Source organism: Cololabis saira, chromosome 17 (genome assembly GCF_033807715.1).
Source record: "Cololabis saira isolate AMF1-May2022 chromosome 17, fColSai1.1, whole genome shotgun sequence".
In the NCBI taxonomy this organism is placed as follows: domain Eukaryota; kingdom Metazoa; phylum Chordata; class Actinopteri; order Beloniformes; family Belonidae; genus Cololabis; species Cololabis saira.
This window is the reverse complement of record NC_084603.1, coordinates 12,352,479-12,370,912: the sequence shown is the minus strand read 5'-3', so window position 1 is coordinate 12,370,912 and position 18,434 is coordinate 12,352,479. Positions and strand designations below refer to the sequence as shown.

Genomic DNA, 18,434 nt, shown 5'->3' with positions numbered 1-18,434 from the left:
AAGGTGCCGGGAACCGTGATCCCTACAGCTGAAACCGAGTCCTGAGAATTACGTCTCTACAAAACGGATCCGACTGACTGCGACCTGCAACCTCCTTCTGTCCAGTGAAACAGATGCAATAGAAACGGATGAACAGAATTCAGTCAAAGGGAATTTAAAAAGGGTAGACCTTGTGGAGGCCTGCCGCCAAAGCCTAGCTGTGTCAAGATGCACACGATGACACACCCCTTTTCTTCCTATTACAAGCCATAAACATAATGGAACATTGTGATTAATATCAAATAGTCACAACTTGAATGTATCACATTTTCATATGATCAGAATTACTATAACTGCTAACAAAAAGCCAAATGTCCACAGTGCTTTACACTAATGCACTTTTTAAACTAAATATATGAAGATATATGCAGAACTTGAGGTGTTTACCTTTTGTTTCCTCTTTTCCGTCTAAAGCGTCTATTCATTTTGCAAACTACAAATTTAGACCTAGAAGAAGTACTGTCAACACATCAACTCAGACATTAGTAAATTAAAAGCTTGCGTTCACAGACATCTTCAGGAAATAAAAAAATAAAGGGGTAAACATTACAGTTACTTTGAGGAAGTTGTCAATATCCTGTGCTTCAAAACAGGATACAGGATCAGGCATCAGTGCTTTAAATGTCATATTGAGCTTTTGTTGATTCAGCCCAGAATCTTTTAATGGATCGGGACTATGAACGTCAGGGGATCGTTCCCCAGCTGAACCGGGAGTTCACCCTCAGTTTGCTCTACCAGAGGTGATGTTTACATTCCACTATTACAAAAATTGTATAATCTAGTTGAAGATTGGATTGAGGTTGTTCAAGATATCTTTAAAATGGAGAAGCTAATTTTTTTTTAAAGACAGGAACAAAACCAGTTTGATAGTCTCTGAGAAAACTGGATGAGCTTTATCACAACATCTAAATGTATTATTGAATGATGCATAATTAAAACAAACCCCAGTTCCTAACTCCACTCAGATAGTTCTGTTCATCTGTTTGTTTGCTATTTTTCTTAACTTTCTTTCATTTTTTCTTCTCATAAGAGTTATACTTGGATGCAATATTTTACTGTTTTACAATTATATTTTGTTTTATTATTATCAATACAGTTATCAACCAAAGGTTTTGTTTACAGATATATATGAAGGTCAAAGAGTTTACATGATGTAAATATATTGGTTCTATAACTATTGTTGTCAACTTGTGCTGATGGTGTACCAAAGAATTATATATTTTTTTTTTTTTATTTTATTTCTGGAGGGGGGTATTTAGTATTTTAAGGTGACTTCTCAGAATGTTCGAGGGACGAAAGTGAAAATCCCTTTTTTGCTATCCCCTTCCAAAGGCATCTTCTTTTTGATTTCTTCGGTATTAGTTTCGGATTGACTCTACATCGGATTTTGGTTGATGATTTCTTTTATTTATTCATTGATTGATTGATTTTCTACTCCACCTCTTTTTTCTGCTCCTTTTTTTATGACAAAAAAAATACCTGATTGATACTGTAATGATGTGAATCTTGTATAATTGACTTTATTTCTTTAATAAAATGTTTAATAACAAAAAAAATTATATAATCTGGTCTTAATGTTAACAAATACACATAAACAGAGCTGAAATTATGGGACGCTCTTCCCGTTTGTGTGAGAGGATGTCAGGAAATGACGGCAGAACTGTACCTGTTTATACGGGAGGAAACTACAAGGTAAAAGGCCGCTGACCTTGATGACATACTTAAAAGGGCAAATCCTCTCCAAGTAAATGCCAATCTTTTATGGATTTGTTTCTGCAAAGATCAACAAGGTTGCCCTTCATCCTTTTTTTAACCACTTTTGATTTCAAAGTCATACATTACCTCACTTTATGTCTGGGAGTTTCATTTTTGACATTTTATCATAGAGATATATGTGTGTGTTTGTTTGTTTCGTTTGGGGGGGGGGGGTTTCAAGCAAAACGGAGGATAGTCTCAATTTAATATATCTAAACCATAACTAAAAAAAATAATAAAATTGTTTTACTACAAGAATGAGCTATATGCATCATAAATAAAGAGGGATATTATGATCATACTAATCCACCATTTTTAAATTCTCATATTCTGAAGTTTAGAGACTTCACAGCATCTGAGAATTCGAGTTAAGAGATGGATGCAGATTTTTGTTACCAAAAGCGATAAAAGAAGATGTATTTCTTTTAAAGGGGTCCAGCTGTGGAATAGTGTTGATCTCAAACTTAAGCAATGTACTTCCTTTGTTGTTAGCTGTTTAGTGCCACCTCAGCTTGTTTGGTACACCAACAAAGAAAACAGATACCAGCTACCATGTAACAGATTTGGACATACAAAAAAAAGCACTTCGTCATGCAACGGTGAGGCGGTACCAAGCAGTGGGAAAGGCCTGGATACTGAGGCACGGAAAGGATGCACGTTGTTCTGAGGTACGATTAGACGTCAGAATTTCTGTATTACCACTTGTTGAATGATGCTCAAATTTTCAGAATGATTAGGGAAGAGGGGAAACTCGATGAAGCTCACTCCCCTCCGGAGCCAGCATGCCAGATTTTTACAAGCCCAATATGGTATTTAGGCTGTATGAAAACCCTACGAGGACGAGGGGAGTTTTATTTTTGTTTGGCTGGATCAGTGCCAAAAGAGTTTTATTTTACCAGCTGGAGAAGTTGTTGTGTACAGCACAAACGTTAGTGTATTAGACCGTGAGACATGCATGTCCAAAATATGTACAACTCAAAAGATGCTTTTGCATTAGTGGGAAAAGTCCATCTTAAAGCATCTTTTGGGAAAGTAAAAGCATGGTAAAAAGCAAACCACTGTGCCATAAAATAAATTCATATTTAATAAGTTGTATGCATTATCTAAAAAGACCTCTTCCTCAAAGCACAAGTAAGTGTTTCTCTGTTAGTGTTTGCTGGATTCGGACAAGCTTACTTTGGTGTTCATGTTCTGAGAGAACTCGAGGATGGTGTCCACTCTCGTCCAGGCATCTGGGTGCTCTTTTAAGTGGGTCAACACCTCTTGTGCCATTCTTTGCTGCAATGCAAATATGAAAAACACTTAAGAAAGAATGGTACATGGCTTACATTTATATGAGAATGTGAGTGAGAAGCTGTGAAACTTTCTAGGTCAAGTCTTGAGTCAAAGCGGGACACAAAAGTCACGACGTACCTGAGGTCCCACTCCGTGATATAGACAGTTCACCACATTATCCAGCAGGTTGATATCCAATTTCTGGTTGAAGTCCAGCAGCTGCTGTGCTGCATGGTCTGCTAACATTGTCATAATTGCTGGCATAGAGTTCTGCAACAAGGACAGCAGAGGGAGGGGTCACAAGTGCAAAGAGCAAATTAAACAGGGAAAGTCATGTGAAGTGTGTGCTAGGAAACAAGTGTAAACAGCTGTCCGTTTCACAAACATCCCATAGACCCACCGAGGAACTGTCATTTTGAGACGCCCGTGGGGGTCACATGCCTTTCATGTTAAGTAAATAAATCGAAGGAAATAAAGCTCAATCACTTCTTCTAGTGTGCTTTAGTCATGGCACTCAGTTTTCCCCCACGGCTCAGGTCTCGCTAGTGGGGGTTAGAGCAAAAACAAATTAATTCAATTATCTGAGTGGCTGACTTCGCTGTGATAAAGCAGACAAACCCCAGTTAACCCGTTTGCATCCACATCTTGACACACCTACTGAGTTTATTCAGACTGAGGCCACGTTTACACAGAGCTGGGTATTTACAAAAAAGGATATTTCCCCTTCCAGGTTTTGAAAAATGCCATAATTTACACGAAAACGCATACATACGCTGTTAAGGTGCTATGAGCAGCCAAACCCACAGGGGGCAATGTAACGAGAAGCATAAAGTCATGCTAGTAGCCAATCAGAATCCTGGATAAAAAACGTCAACAAATGACACGAGTAACTTCCAGTTACTTCCAAGATGGGATGGGAATCTTTCGTTTGGAGTGACAGAAGTGGAGTTACTTCTAAGTGTGACTTTAGAATATAAAACAGGTAAAATACAAGAAAATATTGACGGTGGCCAAACAAATTGTAATCACAGGTCGCACCCATGACACTGGTGATGTTTCTGTCGCATAATGTGACGTTCTGAAGCCTAAATGTCCGTTTCTCTCTGTTTACAAGCAAATGTGAAGACGGAGTTTTTGCAAATCTCCACTTTGGCCGGAGTTTTTTCAGAAATGATGGTTTTTGGTTACTCTGAGCTTTGTTTTCGTGTAAAAGAACGTCCAAAACGCATGAAAACACCACCTTTTTTGCTACGTGTAAGCGGGGTCTCAATGATTCCTGATGAACGTTTACACAAACCGTCCCCTCATCATATATTCTGTTTACAAATAATCAGTTGGATTAGGTTTGAGACGTGTACATTAAGTTCTATTGTTTTTTTTTTTTTAAATCCTGATAGTTGCTATTCGGTTGATGCAGGAACAATATAACTTCACAACAGGTGCAACAAGCGGTCGTTTATGGTGGTGGTACGTTACCAGGGAGCATCCATCCTTCCTCCCACCACCACCAGAATTGTATGGATGAAGGTGAAGGTGTGCTCATCAATTTTGATAATAATGCTAATATTTGTTTTTATCATTATGGGATTTAGTTTTATAATCAGCCAACTTCAGTGTTTTACATCCATTTGTCACTTGTTCAATGGTGCACTCACCACCCGCTTGCTTTAGTTTTAAGTATACTGTCTTGAATAGATATGAATTCTTCACCTTCCCTCCATCCAGACACCGAATACGTTTTTTTAATCATATATATTAACTGATAACTCTCCTCCACACTTCTGGCTGATCTCAATGCTACCATTTTGCACAATGATATATTACAAGATTAAATCCATTCATGCACAGAAGAACCAAAGTAATAGTAATGAGATCATTTGTTTATATGGTTCATTTGTTTATCATGTGACTGGGTTATGTAGGAGGTTATCCTACATAAAGGAGGGGTTCACACTAAGCATTTTCATCCAGGCTGGACACTCAAACCAACTGTAATCAGAATACAATGCTCCATTTAAATGTACCCGGTGTCACCAATCAACACATGGTTGAGTAAACTATTCAAAAAGCCAAAATCAGTTGCAAGCTCAATTTGTTTATGCAAACAAAGCCGACTCAAAATGAACTCGCAATACAGTCTGTTCCCTGCACGTTCATCACTGTCTGGTTCGGATCGGCCACCGAACTAGACAGGCAAAGACTGCAACGGACAATCAGGCCTGCAGAGAGGATAACTAGGACTAACCTCCCATCTATCCAGGACATGGACGAGTCCAGGACCACGAAACGGGCAGGTAGCATCTCTGCAGACCCCTCACACCCAGGACACAGTCTGTTTGAACTCCTCCCCTCTGGACGGCTCTACAGAGCTCTGTACGCCAAAACCTCCAGACTCAGAGACAGTTTCTTCCCCCAAACTGTTGCTCTGATGAACTCTCATCACTCATAGAGTCTCAGAGAAATCAATCACTGTGCAATAATAATTATAAGAATAATAAACACCACAATCAATATGCTGTAACAATGCACCTTTCAATAACCATGTCTACCTCATACTGCTGCACCTTTAACTTTTAAATTGCATATATGTTAATAAAGAGTAATTACCAGTAATATTACCAGTTGTAACTATTTAAATCTGGGTTCAGTGAGCGAAAAAAACAAATTCCCTGTCTGGCATGTTCATACTTGGCCAATAAAGCTTATTCTATTATTCTATTCTATATTTAACGACTGTGTGAGATCTTAACAGCAAAGCCTTATGTAAACAATCACTTAGACTTGAACTGCATTACTCCCACAAGGACTGTTTTGACTGATTTTAGTTTAAATAATGAGAAATAACTTAACAAAACCAGAATTGGTGATTTAAACCTGCACAATATTTATCCAGACTCAGAGACAGTTTCTTCCTTCCCCTGCAGCTGTTGCTCTGATGAACTCTCATCGCTCATAGAGTCTCAGAGAAATCAATCACTGTGCAATAATAATAATAATAACAATAATAACCACAATCATATGCTGTAACAATGCACCATTCATTAACCATGTCTACCTCATAATGCTGCACCTTTCACTTTTTTCTAAAATTGTATATTTGTTAATAATAGCTGTCATTTGTCTATTTACTGTACATTGAGCGAAATAACCAGAGTCAAATTCCCTGTCTTGGCTAATAACCTGATTCTGATTAGTTTGCATAATATGTAAATAAATTATTCTCATAAAAGAAATAAATTGGTTGTTTTTAATCAAGTAATCTGTATTGTTTTCTATTGTATATTTATAATTTTGCTTTATCAATCACTGTGCAATAATAATAATAATTAACCATACAATCATATGCTGTAACAATGCAGCTTTCAATAACAATGTCTACCTTAATAAAAATTGTATATATGTTAATAAGAGCTGTCATTTGTCTATTTACTCTACACTGAGCAAAAACAACCGGAGTTATATTCCCTGTCTTGTTTGACCTGACTTGGCCAATAAACCTGATTCAGACTGTTCCTACTCATCACGCAGTTTTCACCAGGACCAACAGACATTTCCAGGTTTCCACCAAACCACGTGCCGGATACACTGTGGGCGACGTCATAATGTTTACACCCTCAAAGTGAGGTGCAATTCGCTGCTCAAAAAAACAGTTGGATGCGGTTCAAATACGTCCAGTTTTGGGGGTTATATTGACATTAGTAAATGGGACCAGCATCACACACCTTTCAGTTTTAAATTGTATATATGTAAATAAGAGTCATTTGTCTATTACCGGTTGTAACTATTTAAATCTGGGTTCAGTGAGCAAAAAAAAACAATTCCCTGTCTGGCATGTTCATACTTGACCAGTAAAAGCTTATTTTATTTTATTCTATTCTATTCTATTCTATTCTATTCTATTCTATTCTATATTTAACGACTGTGTGAGATCTGAATAGCAAAACCTTATGTAAACACTCACTTAGACTTGAACTGCACTACTCCCACAAGGACTATTTTGACTGATTTTAGTTAAAATAATGAGAAATAACTTAACAAAACTGGAATTGGTGATTTAAAACTGCACAATATTTATCCAGACTCAGAGACAGTTTCTTCCCCCAAGCTGTTGCTCTGATGAACTCTCATCAATCATAGTAATCAATCACTGTGCAATAATAATAATAATAATAACCACCATCATATGCTGTAACAATGCTCCTTTCAATAACCATGTCTACCTTAAAAATTGTATATATGTTAATAAGAGCTGTCATTTGTCTATTTACTGTACAGTGAGCGAAAACAACCGGAGTCAAATTCCCTGTCTTGTCTAATAAACCTGATTCTGATTAGTTTGCATAATATGTAAATAAATTATTCTCATAAAAGAAATAAATTGGTTGTTTGTAAATCAAGATTTTTTTTCTCCTATTGTATATTTATAATTGGGCTTAATCAATCACTGTGCAATAATAATAATAATAATAATAATAATAACCACAATCATATGCTGTAACAATGCAGCTTTCAATAAGCATGTCTACCTTAAAAATGTCATATATGTTAATAAGAGCTGTCATTTGTCTATTTACTGTACACTGAGCAAAACAACCGGAGTCAAATTCCCTGTCATGGCCAATAAACCCGATTCTGATTTAAATTCTGATACAATCCGTCTATTAATCCTGCTGGTTCCTACTCATCACGCACTTTTCACCAGAAACCACAGACATTTCCAGGTCCGACCAAACCACGTGCCGGATACACTGTGGGCGACGTCATAATGTTTACATCCTCAAAGTGAGGTGCAATTCGCTGCTCAAAAAAACAGCCGGATGTGGTTCAAATACGTCCAGTTTTGGGGGTTATACTGACATTAGTAAAATGGGACCAGCTTCACACACACACAACACACGCAAAGGTTGCTAAAATTAGCCAGCGACTACTCCACATTTGCAGCGGACAGGACCACGTGGTCCGTCCGCCGGACGGGGTCACGTGGTCCGTCCGGATCACGTGGTCCCGTCCGTCCGTCCCACCACTCCCACCGATGCCATTGTATTCTCAATTAGCGTCTCTTTCCAAAAAAAAAAAAAAAAAAAATCACCATCAACGTAATATTTTTAGATAACATAAAAAATAATAAAATAAAAAAAGCATTTTATTCACTGCACACGTATACAAGCCAAGAAATGTTAATAATCACAGCATGACAGGTTTTTTGCAGTTCAAACCCCCAGTTACCTACCTAAAAGTCCGAGGCTCTGACTCAAAAAGAGTATATTTTAGTTGTTCAATATCACTGTTGATAATAAAAAAATAAAAAAATAAATTGAATTGCAGCGTTGACTATCTCCAGCTCCAGCAGTGTAGTGAGTGATGTCTGCAAGAGTCACTATTGTTGGATCCTGCAAACTACTTATCACGGCGAACCCGGTGATCTATCGCTCCGGTACATTTTACGAAACGAAGTAAACCTTGATTCACTAATTATTCGCCACTCTTAGGGTTTTTTCCAGCCGGGCGTGCATGGAGGGTTGTGTGCCTGCCTGCGCCTCCTCTCCTTCTCTCAAGCAACTCACTCGCTAACCGGTTGAAACCGGTTCAGACTGGGAGATTCCATCTCGGTTTAGTTTTCAGCCGGTGGCGCCGCGTAAAGTTTGGACTGGAGGTCACGCCCACACGGCGCCACACTAAACCCTGATTGGCTACCCGCTCCGTGGAGATCTCCTCCTCGCCCTCTCATTGGACGACGGAGCTGTCAATCAATTTCAATTCGCCGACCATTCCGCCCGGAGAGAAAAAGAGGGCAGACTCCCCGATCGAGCAGAGTGGACTTCAACACGACTCTGTCCGTCGTGATGACGGCTAAACAAACCAAAAAAACGGGTTTTAATACCCCCCAATGAGATGGAAGTGGTGTTTTAATGTCACACAACAAGAAAACGCTTCATATTCGCATCGGTTTCGACTGCATTTGAGCGCTGTGGTACTTTTAAACATGAACCGTGAGCCGTTGTCACACGCAGGTCCAGCCATTCATCCTGCCTGTTGCTTGTAAAGCTGGTAATTTTCCACCAGCCACGAGTGGGCGTGGTTTACACGAACATGACCTGGAGGAGAGTTTTAGTTTTCCCCGAGTAGGTTAATAATGCTCCTGGACAAAACGAATAATGAATTATCATTAAACTAAAAAAATATTATTTTTTTTTTGTAAAAAAAAAAGAAAAAAAGAAGTGTGATTTATATGGAAACTAAAGAGCTCCGCTGTCAAACGGAGGATGCGTACCACGTGACCCCGCTCTCTCGTGGTCACGTGGTACAGCGCGCTACTTGATGGAAAAATACTGGATTTGGTGTGTAGTGGAGATGGTGCACAAGCGAGTAAAGTCATTCACAGAGGATATATGCTCGACCTTTTTACCTTTTTACCCTGCAAACACCGTCCAAACACTCATTTCATTCACCCAAACCCCTATCTGGGTCATTTTCTGGGGTCTCTCTTTTTTAAAGTCATCTTAGGCAAGGGAAGTTTATTTGTAGAGCACAATTCAACACAAGGTAAATTCAAAGTGCTTTACATCAATATTAAAAGCGGCAAGACACAATTAAAACATGAATAACAAATACAATGATAAGAAAAGAGGTAAAATAATAGAAAGCACAAGTTGTAAGGGCAGTAGAGTACAGCAGGTACAAAATGGCAAGAATTACGTTTCTATACGGTCAAAACGTACAAAGCCCGGGTCAAATACATTATTACAAAAGTAATCTGTAACAATTCGTACGGTGAATTAAACCAATTGGACAATTTTATGCCACAATGCCTGTTTCCAGGTCTTATTTCTATAACTTTGTGCGGTTTTCACACAACTGACGAGAATTACGTTTCTATACGGTCAAAACGTACAAAGACCGGGTCAAATACACAGTATTACAAAGTAATCTGTGCCAATTCGTGCGGTGTTACACCGGTGTTATGCATGTTACACCTGATATACCCTAAAAGTGCTGAGTCTAAAACATGCACTCACCACTTTATTAGGTTTTTCTTTTCAACTTTGTGACACAACCTTGATTTACCTTATTTCAAAGCTGTAGGAAATGCATTGTAATTATTCAGCTGATATCTTGACCAGAGTGTGATTAAAATATAATCCAATACATGAGACATTTGAGAAGACCTTGATAGATAATGTGCAACTTGAAAGTCATAGGCACCCTTCGTCTTGTAGTTTTACAACATCTGTAATAATTTTCCAGTTTAAGATAAGATATAATCTTTTGTAAAACATAAAATATTTGGTTGGTTCGGGGGAAGGTCCCATCAAATACTGACTTGGATAGATAAATGGTGACTTTATTCATCCCCAAGGAGAAATGTAGTTGTCATAGCAATCCGGTATAAATACAATAGAAAAATAAAATAAAAAAATGAAAAAAAAATAAAACAACTTTTACACGAGACATTTGAGAATACCTTTATAGATAATGTGCAACCTGAAAGTCTTCGGCACCCATAGTCTTGTAGTTTTATAACATTTTTTAAATAATTTTTCAGACAATTTGCATCAATTAATGTCATATCTGAAGGTATAAATACTTACATGTTAATTGAAGTGGAATTTTGTTTATATTTTTCTATTATGGACAAATTTAGATATGAATATATATTGCCTGATGATACTGGTGAATATGTATATGTTCTTTGGTAAACAGTATTTACAAAAAAAACAATCCCAATCACTTTTGTGGCAATTGTCTGAAATAAATTCATTCATTCATAAAATAAAATATAACCTTAAACCTTTGTAAACAATAAATATTTATTTAATCCCATGTGCTTGGTTTTGAAGCAGGTCCCATCAAATACTGACTTTTACATAATCTCATTATGTTTTTGAAATAAATGCTACGTTGCAGTTTAAAATTTTGTTATGCAATCCGCTCTCAAAAATCGAATTTCTTAAGAAATTCCTCTTGACCCGACATCTTACCCTTTTATACCCACGGTGCAAGAAGTGGGAAGTGGACAACCTACTTAAATATTCAAGTTCAGTCTATTTGACTTGAATATTCAACGTGTGCCGTGACCAATCTTACGTTTTTACCCCACGTGTCATGTCATTGGTCGGTTTGTCATTGTCCTTGGATCAGTCTCACACCTGAGACGCCTGGCCTACATGGGAGCCGTCCTATTAACAAACAAGATCTCAAAGCCTATTAACGGCCGGGATCATGAACACCTTTCGCTTTGCCCTCCATGCTGCAGCGTTTCTGGAATCCATGACAGGAAAAGACGCGTTTCTAGACGCGAGCAGGTCGGTCCACTTTTCAGGAACCTGCAAGTCGAGGGGACAAAAGTTGCCTGAAGTTCAACTTTGAGCCGTACTGCATGCGAGATAAGCGTACTCCCTCTAGCTGTTTATCATTTACTGTACATCCAAGTTGTTTTGACTTTGATTTTACTGCAAAACAAAAAGCATGCAAAGTAAGTGTGCTTTGGGAAAAGAAATGTATATATATATATATATATATATATATATATATATATATATATATATATATATATATATATATATATATATATATATATATATATATAGAATACCTTTTAATTTTGAGTTAAATGTTCAGTGAAACTTAGTCAGTAACTAAAATTGTGCAAAAAACTCCCATTCCAACCCTAAAATAACACATAAGCGTGTCCGTAGATGCTTTTCATTTAAAATGCAGGTCAGTCTGAAAACATCTATGAAAATGCTCGTCACTTCATTCAGAGTGAGTTTATTCTGAAAAGAAAACCAAAGTCAGCTCCCTTTGTTGCCGTCACAGCCCCGAAACAAATGAGCCTTTCTGTTACTGAACTGCTGGAATTTACTGTCAAACTTGTGTGAAGTTTGGCGGTAAGCAACTTTAGTCAGGCACAGGCTGGCTAAATCTTGTTCTGTCTGGTTGGACCACGCTGGGCCACATTTACATATATTCTCATTGCACCACACTAGGGGGCTGACCTCCATGAGGTAACACACACACACACACACACACACACACACACACACACACACACACACACACACACACACACACACACACACACACACACACACACACACACACACACACACACACACACACACACATTCTCTCTCTCTTTCGCTCTCTCTCTCCCACACACACACACACAAAGAATTGTAATTTGTTGTGCTGGCTCATACTGCTCTTGTCCCGCTGCCAGAACTGGCTGCCTTTGCTTGTAAGCTTGTAGCATGAAAAGCAGAAATGAAAAAGGGGCTCACACTTTCCACGCTGTTATTACACGATAAAGGCCACATGTTACAAACTACCAGGACCTTTAAAAAAGCATTGTTGTCACTCAGTTTACTGTGACATGATGAAAGTTGGTGCAAGAAAAGAATAAAAAAAACGTGTAAACATTGCATGATAATACTTGTTTACGATGCACTGCATTAAACTGTATATAAACAAATAACAGCACCATCTCCTGTAAAAGTCAGTGTTACAGTAAGCTGCTGGATCTCAGGCGCGGTCCTGCAGCGCCCCCTGCTGGGGGAAACGGAGAACACTTTTACCCCGAGTTTTAGTTGTAGTAGTAATTTTACATATTACACCCAAAAAATAATAGTTTCACATTAAAAATCCTAAGATGCGTCCCAATAAAAGTAAAAACTATAAAATTTATCAATGAATGAATGAATTTATTTCAACAATTACCACAAAAGTGATCGGTAAACAATATTTACAAAAGAACAATCCCAAACAACATATACATATTCACCAGTATTAGCTCATCATTGCAATATATATTCATATATAAATTTGCACATAATAGAAAAATAATATAACCAAAATTTTTATGGAAAAGTATTTATACCTTCAGATATGACATTGATTGATGCAAATTGAAAAAGGGTATGTAGAAGTAAAACTTATTTATTCGTACCCCTTCTCCCTCTCATTGCCCTTATAGGAACCTTGCTGTTTGATTTCTATGCTTATATCCAAAATTCACAAAAAATTAAATAATTAAATAAATACATGTATACACACATATACGAATAAATAATAATAATATAAATAAAAATAATATAACAACATTTCCAATTGAATACATTTGTAAGTATTTATACCTTCAGATATGACATTAATTGCATGCAATGAGCAATTGTCTGAAAAATGAAAAAGATGTTATAAAACTACAAGACTATGGGTGCCGTAGACTTTCAAGTTGCACATTATCTATAAAGGTCTTCTCAAATGTCTCAAGTATTGCATTATATTTTAATCACACTCTGGGCAAGATATCAGCTGAATAATTACAATGCATTTCCTACAGCTTTGAAATAAGGTAAATCCAGGTTGTGTCATAAAGTTAAAAAGAAAAACCTGATAAAGTGGTGAATGCATGTTTAGACTCACCACTTTAGGGTATATCAGGTGTAACACACATAAGATGACTTTAAAAACAGACATTTGAGACCCCAGAAAATGACCCAGATAGGGGTTTGGGTGAATGAAATGAGTGGTTGGACGGTGTTCGCAGGGTAAAAAGGTAAAAAGGTTGAGCATATCCTCTGTGAATGACTTTACTCGCACTCAGTTTATCATGACATGATGAAAGTTGCTGGAAGAAAAGAATAAAAAAACATGTGTAAACACTATATGATAATACCTGTTTACGATGCGCTGCATTAGACAGTATATAAACAAATAACAGCACCATCTCCTGTAAAAGTCAGTGTTAAGCTGCTGGATCTCAGGCGCGGTCCTGCAGCGCCCCCTGCTGGGGGAAACGGAGAACACTTTTACCCCGAGTAGTAATTTTACATATTACACCAAAAAAAGAGTTTCACATTAAAAATCATAAGATGCTTCCTAATAAAAGTAAAAACTATAAAATGTGTAAATAAATAAATTTGCACATAATAGAAAAATAATATAACCAAAATCTCCAAATAAATAAATTTGTAAGTACCTTCAGATATGACATTGATTGATGAAAATTGAAAAAGGGTATGTAGAAGCAAAACGTATTTATTCGTACCCCTTCTCCCTCTAATTGCCCTTATAGGAACCTTGCTCTTTGATTTCTATGCTTATTTCCAAAATCTAGTTTAGATAAAGTGTCAGGTTGCTACCAGCTCTACAATTTTATAATGTAACACACATAACTTACACATTCTTATCACCTTCAAGTCAACGAGGCGTCAAAGGATTTAACATCCCTAATTTTAAGATGAAAAATGTATGCAGTGTTGCTTTAAATCTCAATGATGTTCCCTTCGGTGTCTGATCAAATCCCAGAGGACTCTTCCTCCAGCTGGAGGAGTGAGGAGTATAAACTTAGAAAGAAACAGTTTAAATGTGGATCTGATGTTAAAAATCTTTGATCCTGTCAGACTCCCACGCTACCAAAATAGTCCACTGATAAGATAAATCCTCGCTGTGATTGAGTCATATATGGTGGATTCTGATAAAACCAAATCCTCCTCCCTAAAAATAATCATATCGACCACCTTACTGGCTTTTAAATGCTCCTATTGCGGCTGTTTATGTAAAATGTAAACAGGTAAACTGGCATGAACTTTGACCCCGGCTGCCCTGCAGACATTTCAGGAGGTCAGAGTTTTTGTTGATATTCTTGGACCCTATTTATCGTTGAATATTGGAATTTCCATTTTTGATTCATAGTAAAAGTACAGAAGAGTATTAGGGCCAGGCAGGAGAAAAATAAAAATAATATTTTAGAGGAGGAAGATATTTTTTTCACGATGCACTTCGAGAAAAAAGTTGAAATGTCGAGAAAAAAGTCGAAATGTCGAGAAAAAAGTCGAATTGTCGAGATTAATGTTAGAGTACAATTTCAAGAAAAAAGTCAAAATGTTGAGAAAAAAGTCGAAATGTCGAGAAAAAAGTTGAAATGTTGTGATTAATATTGAAGTACAATTTCGAGAAAAAATTCGAAATGTCGAGAAAAAAGTCGAAATGTTGTGATAAATGTTGAAGTAGAATTTCGAGAAAAAAGTCAAAATGTCTAGAAAAAAGTCGAATTGTCGAGATTAATGTTGAAGTAGAATTTCGAGAAAATAGTCGAAATGTCGAGAAAAAAGTCTAAATATCGAGAAAACAGTCTAAATGTCGAGAAAAAAGTTGAAATGATGAGAAAAAAGTCGAAATGTCGAGAAAAAAGTTGAAATGTCGAGAAAAAAGTTGAAATGTCGAGAAAAAAATCGAAATGTCAAGAAAAAAGAGAAATACTCAACTATGTGTATGTATGTATGTATAGGTAAGTGTGTGACTATAATTCTAGTATAGTTAGTTATTATAAATACGTGTTAATAAATGATTAGTGAATGGGGGTAGGATTAAATAAGTTTACACTTCTTCCTACTCCTTTTTGCACACGTAACTTAAGATATTAAGTGTTAAAGTAAGAAATTCTTTGTTTTGTTGTTTTTTTTGTTTGCTTTGTTTTTTTTCTTATCTTCTCTTTAATTGTTGTCTTTTACATGTACAAAATAAAATAAATCAAATTAAAAAAAACACACAATATGAATGAAATCTTGATTTTGTAGCTTGCTGTTAAAACATTGTCACGTCTCCAACTTACTTTAAATACATTGTTGTTGTTAATAAATGTGTGTTGTTTTTTGTTCATTGTATTTCCCCTTTAATTTCATATCTATGTATTTCAATAAAACAATTTCAGACCAGGAAATTGCTTCTTCCTCATGTCTACTTCAGTTTGAAAGCATTTATTTGCTAATCATTCATGGAGTCCTGGTTTTAGATCATGTCTACATGAGTGTGTTTGGGTTTGATCAGGGTTTTATTTTTGGAGCGCTGGACCCTATTTGCTGAGCTCATGTGGTCAAGTGAGTACATTTAAAATACAGAATCAGAAAACACAAGTAAAATAAATAAAAATTCAACTTTCAGTTCTCCTTCAATGGAAAAAGCTTATAGAGATGAAGAAATGTAAGAAATAAGCTAAATATGTCAAGGTTTGTGTTTCTCTCTCGCAGCAGGTGAATTATTGATAGTATCCATCTCAATGGTCATCCATTCATCCATCCATCTATCCATCCATCATTCATTCCATTGATTGGATGGATGGATGGATGGTTGGATGGATGGATGAGGGATGAATGGATGGATGGATGGATGGATGGATGGATGGATGGATGGATGGATGGATGATTTGATGGATGGATGAATGAGGGATGGATGGATGATTTGATGGATGGATGGATGGATGGATGGATGGATGGATGGATGGATGGATGGATGGATGGATGAATGATGGATGGATGGATGGATGGATGGATGGATGGATGGATGGATGGATGGATGAATGATGGATGGATGGATGGATGGATGGATGGATGGATGGATGGATGGATGGATGGATGGATGGATGGATGGATGGATGGATGTTAGGTTTATACACTTAACATTTGTATCATAAAACTTTCTGGAGACAAAAAGAGACACAACAGTTAAATGACTTGCGCAAGGAGAGCAGTCGAGACGTGTAAGATCTCCAACAACTCTGATTTGTCTCTGCTGCTTCCTTGCTTTTATTCACTCTGGGTGTACCCTAGTTTACAGAGCTGACTGCACCCCTAAAGGGAGGGAGAAAAGGAGTGGTCGCAGTCAGTGGACAGGTATAGATTGTTCTTGTTTAGCAACAAGAAGTTTCCTCTTCTCTGCAGATTTCTGCTTTATGCTGACAATCAGGAAACTTCTTGTGCAGCACTTTTTAATCACTTAACACAGCATTGTTTTATCAGTGTGTCACAGGCGTAAGCTAATTATCATACGTTCTGTTAATAGCAAGCATTATAACTTACTACAATAATTCCAACAATGGATGGATGGATGATTAGATGGATGGATGGATGGATGGATGGATGGATGGATGGATGGATGGATGGATGGATGGATGGATGGATGGATGGATGGATGGATGGATGGATGGATTGATGGATGGATGGATGGGTGGATGGATAGATGGATGGATGGATGGATGGATGGATGGATGGATGATTGGATGGATGGATGATTTGATGGATGGATGGATGGATGATTGGATGGATGGATGATTGGATGGATGGATGATTTGATGGATGGATGGATGGATGATTGGATGGATGGATGATTGGATGGATGGATGATTTGATGGATGGATGGATGGATGATTGGATGGATGAATGATGGATGGATGATGGATGGATGGATGATGGATGGATGGATGAATGATGGATGGATGATGGATGAATGATGGATGGATGATGGATGGATGATGGATAGGTGGATGATGGATGGATGGATGGATGATGGATGGATGGATGAATGATGGATGGATGATGGATGAATGATGGATGGATGATGGATGGATGATGGATGGATGATGGATGGATGATGGATGGATGGATAGATCAAAAGAAGCTCAAAGTCACCAAAAACGATAATTTCTGAAAACTCTGGCCAAAGTGGAGATTTGCAAAAACTCTGTCTTCATGTTTGCTTGTAAACGGAGGGAAACGGACATTTAGGCTTCAGAACGTCACATTATGCGACAGAAACGTCACCAGCGTCATGTGTGCGACCTGTGTTTACAATTTGTTTGGCCACCGTCAATATTTTCTTGTATTTTACCTGTTTTATATTCTAAAGTCACTCTTAAAAGTAACTCCACTTCTCTGTCACTCCAAACGAAAGACTCTCGTTAATCTTGGAAGTAACTGGAAGTTACACGTGTCACCTGGACGTTTTTTTTCCAGGATTCCGATTGGCTATAATGACTTTATGCTTCTCGTTACACTGCCCCCTGTAGGTTTGGCTGCTCATAGCACCTTAACAGCGTATTTATGCGGGTTTGTGTAAATTATGGTATTTTTCAAAACGTAGAAGGGGAAATATCCGATTTGGAAATACCCGGCTATGTGTAAACATGGCCTGAGTTTAATTCGGAATGGCCATTTTCATTCGGAATTAGGTGTTTACATGGTAATTTTTATTCATTTTAAATCGGATTTAATTTTAATTCTGAATTAAAGGAATTAAACTTCCCATGTAACTGCACTGACTGTGACGCTGGAAGCAGAGCGACCATAAGTCCAACTAGAGGCCGACGACTGACAGCACATGACAAAATCAGGAAAATATAGAAAGAAGAAAGTCAGTTTTTTTTATCTATAAGTTCCCCAGTACTAACATTGTGTATTTTATACGGAAGAGTATTAGGGCCATGCAGGAGAAAAATATTTGAGAGGGGAAGATTTTCTTTTATTGTGCACTTGGAGAAAAAAGTCGAAATGTCGAGATTAATGTTGAAATATAATTTCGAGAAAAAAGTC

General features: G+C 37.3%; 1 protein-coding gene across 1 annotated transcript in view; it reads right to left on the bottom strand.

The window, feature by feature from the left end:
• xpo1b (exportin 1 (CRM1 homolog, yeast) b) overlaps positions 1-8,667 on the bottom strand; it is a 49,008-nt gene extending 40,341 nt beyond the window's left edge. The window contains exons 1-3 of the mRNA XM_061744594.1: positions 8,300-8,667; positions 3,208-3,339; positions 2,971-3,072 (exon numbers count right to left, since the gene is read on the bottom strand). Of these exons, the coding sequence (XP_061600578.1) occupies positions 2,971-3,072; positions 3,208-3,333 (228 nt within the window). The 5' untranslated portion in view covers positions 3,334-3,339; positions 8,300-8,667. The remainder of the gene's footprint in view (positions 1-2,970; positions 3,073-3,207; positions 3,340-8,299) is intronic.
• Between the last annotated feature and the right edge of the window lie 9,767 nt (positions 8,668-18,434).